The sequence below is a fragment of the Camelus bactrianus genome, chromosome 22 (genome assembly GCF_048773025.1).
Source record: "Camelus bactrianus isolate YW-2024 breed Bactrian camel chromosome 22, ASM4877302v1, whole genome shotgun sequence".
Taxonomy (NCBI): Eukaryota; Metazoa; Chordata; class Mammalia; order Artiodactyla; family Camelidae; genus Camelus; species Camelus bactrianus.
This window is the reverse complement of record NC_133560.1, coordinates 18,757,032-18,770,555: the sequence shown is the minus strand read 5'-3', so window position 1 is coordinate 18,770,555 and position 13,524 is coordinate 18,757,032. Positions and strand designations below refer to the sequence as shown.

General features: G+C 39.0%; 1 protein-coding gene across 1 annotated transcript in view; it reads left to right on the top strand.

The window, feature by feature from the left end:
* Nucleotides 1-13,524, top strand: part of GABRA1 (gamma-aminobutyric acid type A receptor subunit alpha1) — a 56,620-nt gene that overhangs the window by 16,622 nt on the left and 26,474 nt on the right. The window contains exons 4-6 of the mRNA XM_010972226.3: nucleotides 944-1,011; nucleotides 8,023-8,243; nucleotides 10,540-10,622. Of these exons, the coding sequence (XP_010970528.2) occupies nucleotides 944-1,011; nucleotides 8,023-8,243; nucleotides 10,540-10,622 (372 nt within the window). The remainder of the gene's footprint in view (nucleotides 1-943; nucleotides 1,012-8,022; nucleotides 8,244-10,539; nucleotides 10,623-13,524) is intronic.

The following is a 13,524-nucleotide window of genomic DNA, read 5'->3' as shown; positions in this document are numbered from 1 at the left end:
AAATTTTTTGATCTCAAAAGAATTTATTATTGCATGTATTGGAGCACATTTTTAATGTCACACACCAAAGATACAAATGTCCTGATAAACGAAATGCATTGCTTAAGTTACCAGATTGTTATTTCTCAGAGCCAAAGTTGAAAATTACAAGGTCATCTTATTCATTCTCACCTCTCAAAGAAGTGTTTCTTTTTATATGAGCAACACTTTCTTTCTTTCTTCCTTCAGTGAGTGACTATATTTCCCAGAAAATGTCACCCAACTACAATATAGGCGTTTTATTGGTTGATATGCCTGCCTCAGAGACCAATAAAATAAAATCACATTGAAGTTGAAAATGAAATCTATTAAATAAACTTGTGCTATGCCATAACGTGTTCTTCTCATCCTCAAAATTGAAGAAACTTACATAGGCTGTCAGACTTTTTTCCAGGGAGTAATTTGGATAATTCAGTTATGATTTAGTGCCAGAAAGCAATCATTTATGAAACATACCCTAGAGTCCTTAAAGAGTTAATAAAGCTTGCTACAATACACTATATACTTCCCAAGAGTAGCCTAAGTACCTAGAGGATCAAGCGAGCTGTGGAAGAATATTTAAGCTTAAACCAAACCCATATGCTAACATATTTTTATTAGGAAATGAAATGGCTTGGTATCATCAGGAAAGTGTAGCCATTCTTGAAGAATTCATTAAGCGTCATCTGACCCCTCCATAAAAATCTCTGTCTCCCAAAGTGGCATATTTAGGCTCCATTCTCCATTGAAAAATATTAAGTGTGAAATTTCATGTGTAAGCCGTAAATTATCAGTACTACACAGTGGACCAGTTTTAGAAATAGCTAATCAAAGCCAATAAATTTCCCATTTGGGTGTATGTGGTGGTGAGATCTAATAAAGGCTGTTGATAGACATTCACTGTCCCAATTTCCTGCTTCATCAGAGCGTGTAACTGAAGTGAAGACTGACATCTTCGTCACCAGCTTCGGACCCGTTTCAGACCATGATATGGTAAGTGACATTGCGTTTTGGGGTTTCTTGGGGATAGTTTCTATATTTAACTTTCAAAAGAAGAAATATAGACAAGGCATTTAGGAAGCAACTTGCAATAGCTTGGCTATATTTGGGGGTCTTACTATGTGCACAGCATGTAATAAACAATGTATATAATGTTTACGTAATAGAAAATGCCCATTTACTTTCCAGATCAAGCCTATTTATGGTTATCAAACACTGCACCCTTCTTTTTTTTCACCCCTGAAATTATTCCTTGCCTGGGCTTGTATTCTGTGAGCCAAATGGTGTGAATTACGTTGTGTTTTAGCTAGGAGGACATATTGATTGAAGAATGGTAGGTTTCTGGATAGCCAGCCCTGTTATGGCATAGCTGTAAACAATGCAATTTCTGAATTATTTTTGGCTAAAAAGGAGAAACGTGTATAAAAGCTGAGTGCATACTTGACCAGAATTAGTCAGAGAATGAAATGACACCTGTGGGAAAGGCTCAGCTTCACTGCAAAAGGCAATCATTAAATTCTAAGAGTGAGAATGAAATGAATACATATCTGTTCTCTCTTTTCCCAAATGAATTTACATGAATTTCTCTTCTATCTGATGGGAGTTGGTAAATCAGTAGATTTCTGCAGATATTATATAATATTTCTGAGCTCGTAACAGCCAAGCTTCCGTATAAGCAAAAAATCATAAGGAGGCCATGATGACACAGCATTAGGAATACTTTGAAGACATATTGATTAAATACTATTTTTGAAATGTCTTTTTGTTGACACCATCTTAACATAAAAGTCTTCTGATTTCATTGTAGCTCAGATGATTCAGAATCAGTTATAGAAAATATCAACTTAGGTCAGCATTTCCCAAAGGGTGGACATTCACAGTTCACCCAGCTTAGCAGGGTAAGAGCTCTGATAAGTCATGATGTAAGGTAAACAATTAAACTGCATTTAATCTTGTGTTTTCCAATCATATTTGTCCAGAACCCTTTTCTTCGAGTGCAACCCGTTGATATTCTGTAGAACTGGTACTCTGTGAGTCAAACGTTGGGAAATGCTGGCTTAGGATAAGATACTTTGCATCTGAGACAGATTATGAAATGCACCAGCTCTACAGATTAGAGTCAGTGGAGTGCATGGGAGACACTGCAGAACAATAGTAAGAATACAGATTTCAGAACCAGAAGGCCTGGGTTCATCATTTATTAGGGTGTATCCTTGGGGAAGTTACTTAATCTGTCTCTGCCTCAGTTTCTTCATGTGTAAAATGGGAGTAATAGTAATACCTCATGGGGTTGTCACAAGTATGAAATGAATGAATACATGAAAAGTCCTTAAAAATTCTTGACATAAAATAAGCACTCAACAAATGTCAGCCATTGTTACGACGTAAGAACTAGAAATATAAAGGTTAGCCATCATTGTGGACTTGCTCCTCTGGCCATTCGTTCTGTCACTGTGGTCAGTCTGTGGACCACTTTATTGAAATACTGTGTGATAACGATAATTTTTGCTAAGTTGATTGCTCTCTGAGGACCTATTGCAGCTCTCTCATAGTGGAACTCAGTCTTCCCATGACACTATTCTCTGATGCTACTTTACTAATTAAGGACATTCAATAGATCCCAGTTAAGCTTGAGGTCAAATTTCAACTCCTCTGCCTGCAGCCTATACAAGCCATACATGATTTTACCACCCATCCCCAGCATTCCCAGCACTGACACTACTTTCTGTGAGGCGCACCACTGGGGGCTGGCGGGGCTGGCTGTAGGATTCAGGCTGGCTGAATTCAGATTCCTCACTGACAGCCAGCAGCAGGACCTTGGGCAAATCGGATAAGTTCGTAAGGTGTACAGTTTCTAAACTGGATATATTATATTTACCTATCCTTGTAAGACTGTTAGGAATTTTAAAAGAGATATGTAAATAAAGGTCTCTCGCTTGTGCTCAATAATTAGTAGCTATTATTACTTTTGCCTCTGAATCTCTTATCATGCCGTGCAACCTTCATGGAAATTTCTTCTCTCCTCCACCCATCTAAATTTTGTATTTCCACAAAAGCCCAAATCCAGACCCAAATGCTTGATGAAAACTCTTTTTTATTAATCCCATAACAGATTAACTTCCCTTTTCTGCATTCTGATCACATTTACTGACTGCAAAGTACAATTTAGCTTTTGCTCTCCTGTATAGCACTGCTTTTAAAGTTATTTGTCTTATCTTCCTAAAGTGATGCCAAAAAAACCAGAAATACACTCTAGTTTCACATCCCTCGCAGTATCAAATGCATTGCTCTTTTACAGTTAATGTTGAATTAGTATTTATCTGGGGAAAGGTTTAGGAGTCTATATTATCTTTTAAAAATTAAGATCTTATGGGACTCAGTAACACTCTCTTTCCTACTTGAGTTCTGAACCTTTTGAGAAAGACAGCAGAGTAAGGTATGTGGAAAACGAGACTATCATCTGTATTACTAATAATGGCAGTGTTACAGAAGGTGGCTTGTATCTGCAGACAAGTGGGTTTCCAGAGAGTACACATCAAGATCAGCCAGATTAACCCACACGGTCAGCAGGCAGTGTTGGCCTCCCTCTGCTAGGGTGTAGACCGTCCATATAGAACTTCTAGCATGGAGGAACGCAGCAGAATTTGTGAGTCTAATGGACTGCCAGTATCCAAAATGGAAAAGACAAGAGGAAGAAGCTGAGATAGGCAAAATAGATTTCTCCTTCCAAATTCACCTGTCAAATTAAATTACTCCTCCTTCCTCCCCTCCCCAAATAGAAGAGTGTGAGGAAACGGAGAGCTTTCAGAAGTTTTACACTGGTGAAGGTCTCTTCTCATAGATGGAAACACCAAGAGAGGGGATGAAGCATTACAAATAGCACACACTGATCATAATATTACCCATCATCATCATCATCATCATCATCATCATCATCATCATCATCATCATCATCATAAATGACTATTCTCTATCTCCGGCACCTAGCACGATGCCTCATAGAGCATAGATGCTCAGTTGAAGTTGTTAAGGGACAGCACCCATATAAAGCCATATGCAATCACAAACTTTTAAAATGTATTTGGCATGCCTTTGAGTTATTGGCTCAGATTAAATATGATCTCAGGAACAAGTGATTTTTTTTCTTGTCTTAGACAAAAGGTACACACTTCATTTTTGGATCCGCATTAACCCTAAGGTTATCAAGAATTACTTTTCATACATGGCCTTTGGTCAAGTATCAGGGAGGAAGAAAGGGCAGAGTCCAAACCAGTGATACTCGGTTTTGCCTCAAACTCTTGAACAGGACAATATTTGAATTGTTCTGTCAAAGGTTCCAGTTAGCCATAGGTCTGCAATGGATTTGCTAGGTGGCTAGTGGAAATTGTACCTGACCACTTTGAGAAGATTGATCTTTTAAACTACATTATGGGAGAATTATTCATAAGCAGCATGATTTAGAGGCTATCAAAATCAAAAGGCAGAACTACACAGCTATTTTTCAAGACAGGAAATACAGGTCTTAAACTGAGAACTAATAAAATACCTAATTAATAATAATAACCATAACAACATTGAACACTATTGAATGCTTACAGTATGTTAGGCACCATGCTAATACCATATTTCATCTAAACCTCATGCCAAATATTTCAGCCAAGCATTATTCTTACCCACGTTTTCCAGAGGAGGAAAGTGGCCCAGCTAGGTAGCAACTTGAACTCAGGCTGTCCATCCTTAGAGACCCTACAGCTCCCGAGGCATCTGACTTCATCTGGAATAGAAAACAAAATTAGGACAACTCCTTAACTTTATTTTAAAAACCATTAATTGGCAATCAAAGCACACACTCCCAGGGCACTAGGTTCGGACAGAAATATCCATGCAGCACAATCACAGAACCCTGTTTTCCATCGTGCTTAAAATGTATTAAATCAAAGCACACAGAAATGGTAATAAATGGTACAAGCAGGAACACTTGGGAACAATATTTATTTAGAAACATAGCGGATGTTTTGTCCCAGTCTTCTGAATAAGGTGCATGTCCTCCAGGGACCTACTCTATTGAACAGGGTAACTTTTCAACTTTTCACTCGAGTGGTGAGGGCTAGAACACTGAACTCTGAGCACATTCTTCGCCAAAGCGCAGACACACTTTGTTCAGACACATTTTTGTAGACTCTTCTCTCTTGCCTTCGGCTTTTGTTTTGCTTTGTTATGAGCACCGCCTCACTTTCCTCAGGTTTCCTGTCCTACCACCCTTCCTTCCAAAGCAATAGCACTGGTTTTCATTCCCAGCTACCTGGAAATCAAATATAAATTTGTGTTGATAAAAAAAGAAAATGGGAGACAAATAAAACCTTTTAATGTTTGCTGAGAACTTACAGGACAGTCTTGTAAGCTGTTCACTTGTGTTAACTCACGTCTCATAACAGGCAAGTGAAACAAGTATTGCTATGATCCCCCGTTATAGATTGTCAACCGGGGGTTTAGAGAAGGTAACAGCATGACCTACGACCATTCATCCGGCAGAGGGAACAATTCAGTTCTAGTTAGCAGATTTAGAATTTACATCTGTAACCATGACGCTATGGCCTCAAGAAGATGACTTCTTGTTCCAGCTTCCTGAGGCAGGGGCGCTGGCCCATCTTGGTCTAATAAATTTCGACTGTGGGGCAGAGGTGATGCTATACAAGTGGGTACTGGGAGCCGCCTGCTGTTACCATGGCAACATCACAGGGGCCATTCTCAGAACGTGGGACGCCAAATATTTACACTCTTGAATAGGCAGGAGGTGATCATTATCAATTGCTTTTATTTCCGTTTGCATCTCCACTTGTAACAGAGGGGAACATGAAGATGGAAGCTTATCTAGTTAATTTTGCTCTGTGTGTGTGTGTGTGTGTGAGCACACATGCATGCTTGTGTGACCAGGATAATATTCAGAGAGAGAGTATCTTAAATGAATTCGGGGTTTTCATCATCTGTTATTAGCATAGGTAAAAAAAAAAAAAAGAAAGCTAGCTATAAATATGACAAACTTGTAAACCTTAGGACCTGGGCAAGTCTTTGTCATAATTTTTTTGGGGAATCTTTGTCTTTGGGATATATCTTGTCAAAGACGTGATGATACATATATTTTAAGTTTATTTTATACTGAACATTTATTTTATATTCAGAAATCTCCTTGGAGCAGGCAAACAAGTGAACAAATGTTTTAGGTTCATGGGAACATGGTCAGCATAGACTTCTTTGGAACCTTGATTGACAAATGACCGTTGCCTCTCCTGACCAGGCTAACATCGTTCAGCTGGGTGAAGTACAGAGTTTATGTAGCTGATCCCTGAGTAATAGAAATATCATCATCATCATATCTCGTAAGCTTTTCTGTTGACCAGAGAAGAGACATGCACCGTCCAGAGCAAATCTGTGCACTCTGCTTCCTGGGCAAGCATGGCTACTCTGGACCACTTCCTGATGTAATCCTTGTGGAAAATACCCTTCTATGCCCATCCTACTCCTCCACAAGTTTTTCCAATAGCCTGCAAGTCTAAACAGTTTCTCCCTCAGTCGAATTTAACAGATAGCTAACAAACGTTTCTTGCTGAGTACATTTCTATGTCATGTATCCCAATGCCTCTCATCGGACACTTCCAGACAGAGAGAAAACAAACAAGGTCACTTCTCTTGCCTGCAAAGATAGACTGGCATCATGTTACACATTTCTGTTTCTGTTCCATCAGCATTTACCACTCTGCCTGGTGCATTATAGAGGAGCCAATAATAATTGTTAGTTACTTGACTGGTAGGAGCTCAGCAGTGCCAAGCCTGGGCTATGAAAACCTTCATTCAATCTTTACCCAATCTCGCTCAAACCCTGGGAAAGAGATACGGAGTAAAGTATATGCACAAAAAAGCCTAAACACAGACATTATTTATTTTGCACATCTTAAAGACAATATGTACAAAATTTTTAAAAAAGCAGCAGCTTTTTGATGCATCTGGGTTTAGGGGATTGAGAAAATGTAGCATGATGTTTTCGAGTCAGTCTTCCTTCCAGTTTGGAGCATTCTAAGATTAATGGAGAATGCGGTAATCTTTATTTCAAACCACTGAGTTCCAAATTTGGTGTCAGTGTAGCAAATACTGCAAGGAAGATGGCTATGATTACCCCTTTCAGTCTGAGGAGCTGGTAAGTCACACTGCGTGTTTTCAGATTTGCAGATGTTTGTCTCTGGGTATTGCCATAAGGGATGCTGTGTTTATTCAGATAAATTGATGCCCTGGCTGTGAATGACGATGAGATTCACACATTCCTCATGTGTCTCTAACACACATATACTCACAAACACACACTCAGACACACCCACATACAATGCATTCTTCCCTTTGGAAAAGATCCAAATGACCAGTGAATGATTTTCTTATTTTCATAATCTTCTTCATTGTGTTGAATTGAAAGTCTACATACATAACGATGCTTCCTTAGCCAAAAAGAAAAGTGGGTTATCACATCCACTTTAGAACCATGGATGTCGTAGGATTGAGTGTATGGTTTTCGGAGACCATGGGAGGGACCCCCAAAACGTTATGCTTCATTTTTATAACTAGAATTGTCTAATTAAAACGTTTTCCTGGATGTAATAACCTGTAACATGAGTTTTGTTTTTATTTGCAATGCCGTCTATCTCTTCAAGAGCTAATGTGATGGAGGAGAGGTGGGAATAGGGTACTTTGTCCTTTCAAGCATCTGAGAGGACAATCAGCAGAATTTTTCTGACCAAAAAATATTCCAGGCACTTTAGCTATTTTTTAAAAAGTAATTATGCTACCCAATGATTCACCTGACACCAGGAGGTGCAGGCCATCACAAATGTCCTTCTAGAAACATCATCTAGCTCATATTTTGCTTCCAAAGTTGCAAAAATCATGCACTGTCTTTGCAAGCCATTTGCAATGCAAAATACAGCACAGTGAACTCTGCCATTTTCCAAAATTGCCTAGGAATATACAATAGATGTATTTTTCCGTCAAAGCTGGAAGGATGAAAGGTTAAAATTTAAAGGACCCATGACAGTACTCCGGCTAAATAACCTCATGGCAAGCAAAATCTGGACGCCGGATACCTTTTTTCACAACGGAAAGAAGTCAGTGGCCCACAACATGACCATGCCCAACAAGCTCCTGCGGATCACAGAGGACGGGACCTTGCTGTACACCATGAGGTGAGGACGGCTTTGCTGCCATTTGCGAATTTTTCTCAACTTTCTCTCCCATGTGCCGTCAAGGCGCGTCAAGCTGATGGGCTGTTGTAGACCATCTGGTTTCCTTATTGCCCTTGTTTTTCAATGTTAATAATTACTCTAGTATGAAAAGTAAGCTGGCTGAAATATTATGCAAGGATTAAATGTGAAGCAAATTGATTAGACAAAAATGAAAAAAAAAAGTATACTAAGTAATGCAATATAGATCTCCAACATGCTCTAATTTAATAGAGGAACTTTCTCTCCCTACTATTATTAACCTCATGTATTCCTGCTTTCCAGTAAGATCTAGATTAAATTTCTAGAAGCTATCCCAAGGGATATGTCTGAAACTATTTCTATTTAAAAAGAAGGGGAAAAACAAAAAAATAGAAAAAGTTCAAAATTTTAAACATAAATTCATGTGGAAATATATATTTTGAAGTATAGGACTTCACAATGATGTTGATTAGATTGAGGATATAAATATTCCTAATTTTGCTTAAATTGAAGGCTACGCAGATGTTTTTGCCTTATAAACATTTCACCTGTTTTGAGATTACTGGAAAGCCTGGGCTCTAGATACCAATCATTCATTTATGGTTGAATGAAAGACACATGAGTCAAATAAAGCTTCCAACATTTTTAGAGGAAAAAAAACAACGATGCTTAAAAATATTCCGAGTTTTTGAGAAATTAAGAATTATCCAGGACTCATTCTTAAGGGAAGAGATTATTTCATATCGAAATGACTTGTTAGGATGTTGTTTTTGTAGATGTGGTCCCCACTTGGTAACTCAGACCATCCAATCATTTCTTTGGTATGAAAAGGCAATGAAGGCAACTCCTAGAACATGGCAGAGTCTGTTTAGAGAAGGAATAGAGCGATATTTTGCTTTTGGAGAAAGCTGCCAGAATTTCTAGCGTTTTAATCCAAGTATCCATATGATAAAGAAAGAAAAAAAAATGTTCAAGAGAGACTTTAGATAGGTGTTGGACTTAGCTAGTAAAAGTATAAAAGGACTGAAAGCATGAAAAATCCAGAAAAAGAGAGAAAGAAAATAGAGGATCAGTGGGCAGATGTGTTGAGAACTTCCCAGATCATCCAAGCAAGATCTATTTATACTTGAAGTTTGAAATATTCTCCCCTTGTAAAATATCCTACACTTTTGAGCCTAAATCTAGTATTCTTTCCTGCCAGCTGGCAGTTATCTGGGGGAGAGAATTGCATATACTGAAAAGCTTCTCAATTAACAGTCCCTGGTGTATGTGGTATTCCTCACCAGGAACTAACCTATACCTCCCTTCGCCCCAGTTTTTCACCATCTTTGCTGATGTGTTATCACTTTCCTTAATAATCTGACTTAAAGGATGCGAGTTTAATCATTAATGTACACATTTCTTATTTGCTTTAATAAATAGAAGCACTTCATGATTTTAATGGCCATAAAGCCACTTCACCACATTTCTTGAGTTATGTAATAATATAGGTAAATGCATTTTCTGAAAATTATATGAGGAATTTGGGTATAGATCTCATCACAGTTCCACCAAATGAGATCAGATGTATTTCAGTGATCCCTTTCTTAACTACCCTTCTTAAAACATAAACAGTATTCACATTCCCAGAACATAGGGACTAAAAAGAAGCTTTGCAGCATCTTGGCTTCAGTTAGGCAGTGGATTTGTAAATAAAACTAAATGATTGGAATAGAGTGAACTCACATACAAACTCTCAAGGAGACCACATTAATTTCAGTTTCTCAAAGCTTGAGGACAGTTCCTTGTTCCCTTCTTCCTTTGCTGTTGTATGCACTTGGTGCTACTTTAGGGAAGGAAGGAGGGAGAGCTTCACTGGGGAATGGAGACATTCTCCTCCCCTCCTTGTGACCCATGTCTTCTTCTCGACCAAGAATCAGTATTTTTCCATGTGTTTATTTGTTTACATCCTGTTTTATTCTCAGAGGATTTGCTGTGGTAGGTGGATGCGTTGATGAGGCTTGTTTTGGGAAACACGAGCAACGCCTGCTCATCCTATGAAATCAGGTGCCACCTTTTTTCTCAAAACAAACAAAAACTGTGGCTAGAATCCAGCCATTGTTGTAAATAGCTCTTTGGGGACCACTGACAGCTCAGTATAGCACTGCTGTCTGTGCTTGTCTCTCCGGCTGTGCTGATATGGTTGCTGTAGTTAATAATATACCCCAATCATATTCATCAGAAAGTATCTAATCCATGGGGCTTTTGTTTGTATCCCCCGTTTCCCTTAACTGAGAAGGCTGACGGTGAGAGCTGAATGTCCAATGCATTTGGAAGACTTCCCTATGGATGCCCATGCCTGCCCACTGAAATTTGGAAGCTGTGAGTAAATCCATTTTAATTTGTTAAATTCTTTTCTTGTGTTCTTATGAGAGGCCTCTTGAAGCAAGAGACCTCCAGTCAGTTATAAATGTTAGAAGGACAGATAAAGAACATCAAGAAAGTTTAAAAAATGATTTGCTGCAAGTGCTCTCCAGAAGCCATCATCTTTGACTTCACTTTTTAAAATTATTTCAGTAAGGGGCGATTCTCTACCTCCTGGACTAGCAAGAATGGATTTAACTATTTAGTGGAAAAATTCTATTTTTGTTGAAACTGTGGTCATAGAAAATCAAATGGAGTATGGATGCAGATACCTCATAGATAATATCTTTTTTCCGATAAGTGGAAATCATTGTGTTTCTTTTATATCACTATGGACATCTGGTTGGTCTTAAGAATAATTCAACGTGCGTACCTGATGGAAATATTGGTAGGTGGCAAAGGACAAGAATGAGGGTCCCTTAATAATGAAGCCTACACCTAAAGACAAAGCCAAAAAAGAATTTGCTCTTCGGAGTCAAAGTCTTAAAAATAGTCCTAAATCTGTTTGGATATCCCATGAAATTCATGTCTGTATGAACGCTTTTAATGGTTAAAACCCTAAACTCCCTTTCTGATAACTTTTAGGGTTTCTACTAGAATATTTGCAGGCCCACGTGAGGGGAGAGCAGAAGACAGTGACCAGCAGAGTTAGGTTCTCTGGGCTTGCCCTACTTTTCCTCTTTTGATTAGTTTGCATGCATCAGGCGAGGAGGAGTGATGTATTCCTGGCTTCCTGCAGGGGAGTTCCATGTAGGGACTGAGTCACCTTCTGGACTAACCTAACCTGCTCTCAGTTCTCACTAGACAGGCAATCTGAGCAACTATTTTGGTGGAGATATGATTCACAGAAGGAAAATAGTGGTAGTGTAGGAAGACAGCTAGCAAAGAATATAGCAAAGGGCCCTTGGGCTCCCAGCAGCACTGGCCATGGAGAGACAACTTTCTCTATTTATAAATCTATTCTATCCTGAGACCCAAGGATAAACGCCTTCAAAAACTGTCAGCTAAACAGGCCTTTGCTGGTAACTCCCTCCTGCCTAGTCTTTTCCCAACTTAATATACGTTCTATGTCATGGACTGTTATACTTTCTCCTGATTACCAGTTCTATTTTTAACAATAACATTATGTATTATGTGATATCTGTACACCAGGTAGTGCATTAAATACTCGTATATGCATCAGCTCATCTAATCCACAAAATAACTTTATAGTTAGGAATATCACACATCATGGTCTGTCTGAAACAGTACGGATTCATGCCTAATATTATGGTATAACTACTAACAGTGCCCCCTTTTGCCTTCAAAGATATCTTGCTTTGGACAGTTAATTATATGTTTAGTGTATTAGTCAGGAATGCTTTAAGCAGTGAGCTTTGCTTAAGAAAAGAGGGGTTTATATTTTCATACCAGATATTGAAGGTGAGTGATTGTTGGCTGACTGCTGGTTAGTTCAGCATCTTAACAAGGATGATGTCTTAAGACATCCTTAGAAGGTCTTCCTGATGACAAAATGGCTGCTGCGACTCCAGCCATTGCCTCTGCCTTCAAGATGAAGAGGATTAGTGGGCAAAGAAGGAGCAGCGCTTGTATCAAAAAAGTAAAATCTTTCCCTAAAATCCTAACAGACATCTTCCCACATCTCATTAATCAAAGCTGTGTCACATGGCCAAGGCTAACTACAAAGGAGCTTGGGAAAAGTGTATTTAACCAGGCACATTATCATCCAGAAGAAAATTGGAGGAACTGTAGGAAGGAGGTGATGGATAGTGAGTAGAAAACAAATAACATCTCATATAAGAAAACTGAAATTTAAAAAAAAATAAGTAAGCTCTTTTCTATCTCAGAGCCTTTGCATATGCTCTTTCCTCTGCCTGTGTTACTCATCTCCTTGGTCCTTAGCAGGGCTGGTTTTATTTATCTCCTACATCTCAGCGTAACTATCATCTCCTGGGACCTTCCCTGAAGACCTTATCAAAATTTGCATATAGTCCCATTGGTCCTCTTGATCACAGTACATATTTATTTTATACCATTCATCACAGAAGTAATTATTAGTTTTGTTTATTGGTTCACATTGTTCTCACCTGGAGACTGAAAACTCTGTGAGAGCACAGTCTATTTTGTTCTGCATTTCCTAGCGCAGAGCCTAATACAACGCAGGCACTCAATCAGTACTTATAAAAGGGATAAGGACAACAATGATCAGGTTTTAAACGCCCTTCAGTGTTTAAATCTCAGGAAAAATGGCCTCAGAAACAAGGGTTTAAGAACTGTGAGGAGTTAAAACTTCCACAGAGAGCTCTTGACAGGGCAGAACAGACTCAGACGGCACGTGCCCGGGGCGGAGGGTGCCAGGGCTCGCTCCTGTGGCCTGCCAGGGCCATGAGAAGCAACAGCCATGGTTCCTTCATTGGCTAGTCATCTCTCTGACCTGGCCTAACGAGTGCATTTCAGAGATGAAGAAACTGAGGCCAAAGTGGGCTACGAATGCTTCAACCCCATTTTTAAAGCCGCCATCTTGCCCAAATATCAGAGATGAGAATAAGGAAGAGATAAGCACAATGATTTTGCAATCATTTAGTAAAACCTTATGCAGTAAATGTTTAGCAAGTGTCTGAAGCAGCTTCATCCAGATGTCGATAAGCACCAAACTTGGAAATGCAGGTGTTTTCCTGACCACTCGCCACTAGGTTCTGACTGTCAGTGCTCTATCATACTTTCTGCTTGTTGGGGATAAAGCCCTCTCGAGAAGGCCAGATTACTCGAAGACAACGTATGTAATGCAGCTGCCAGCTCCTAACTGCTTTCTGAGACATATACAAAATAAAGCTTTGATTCTAGGAGAAGAGATTCAGAT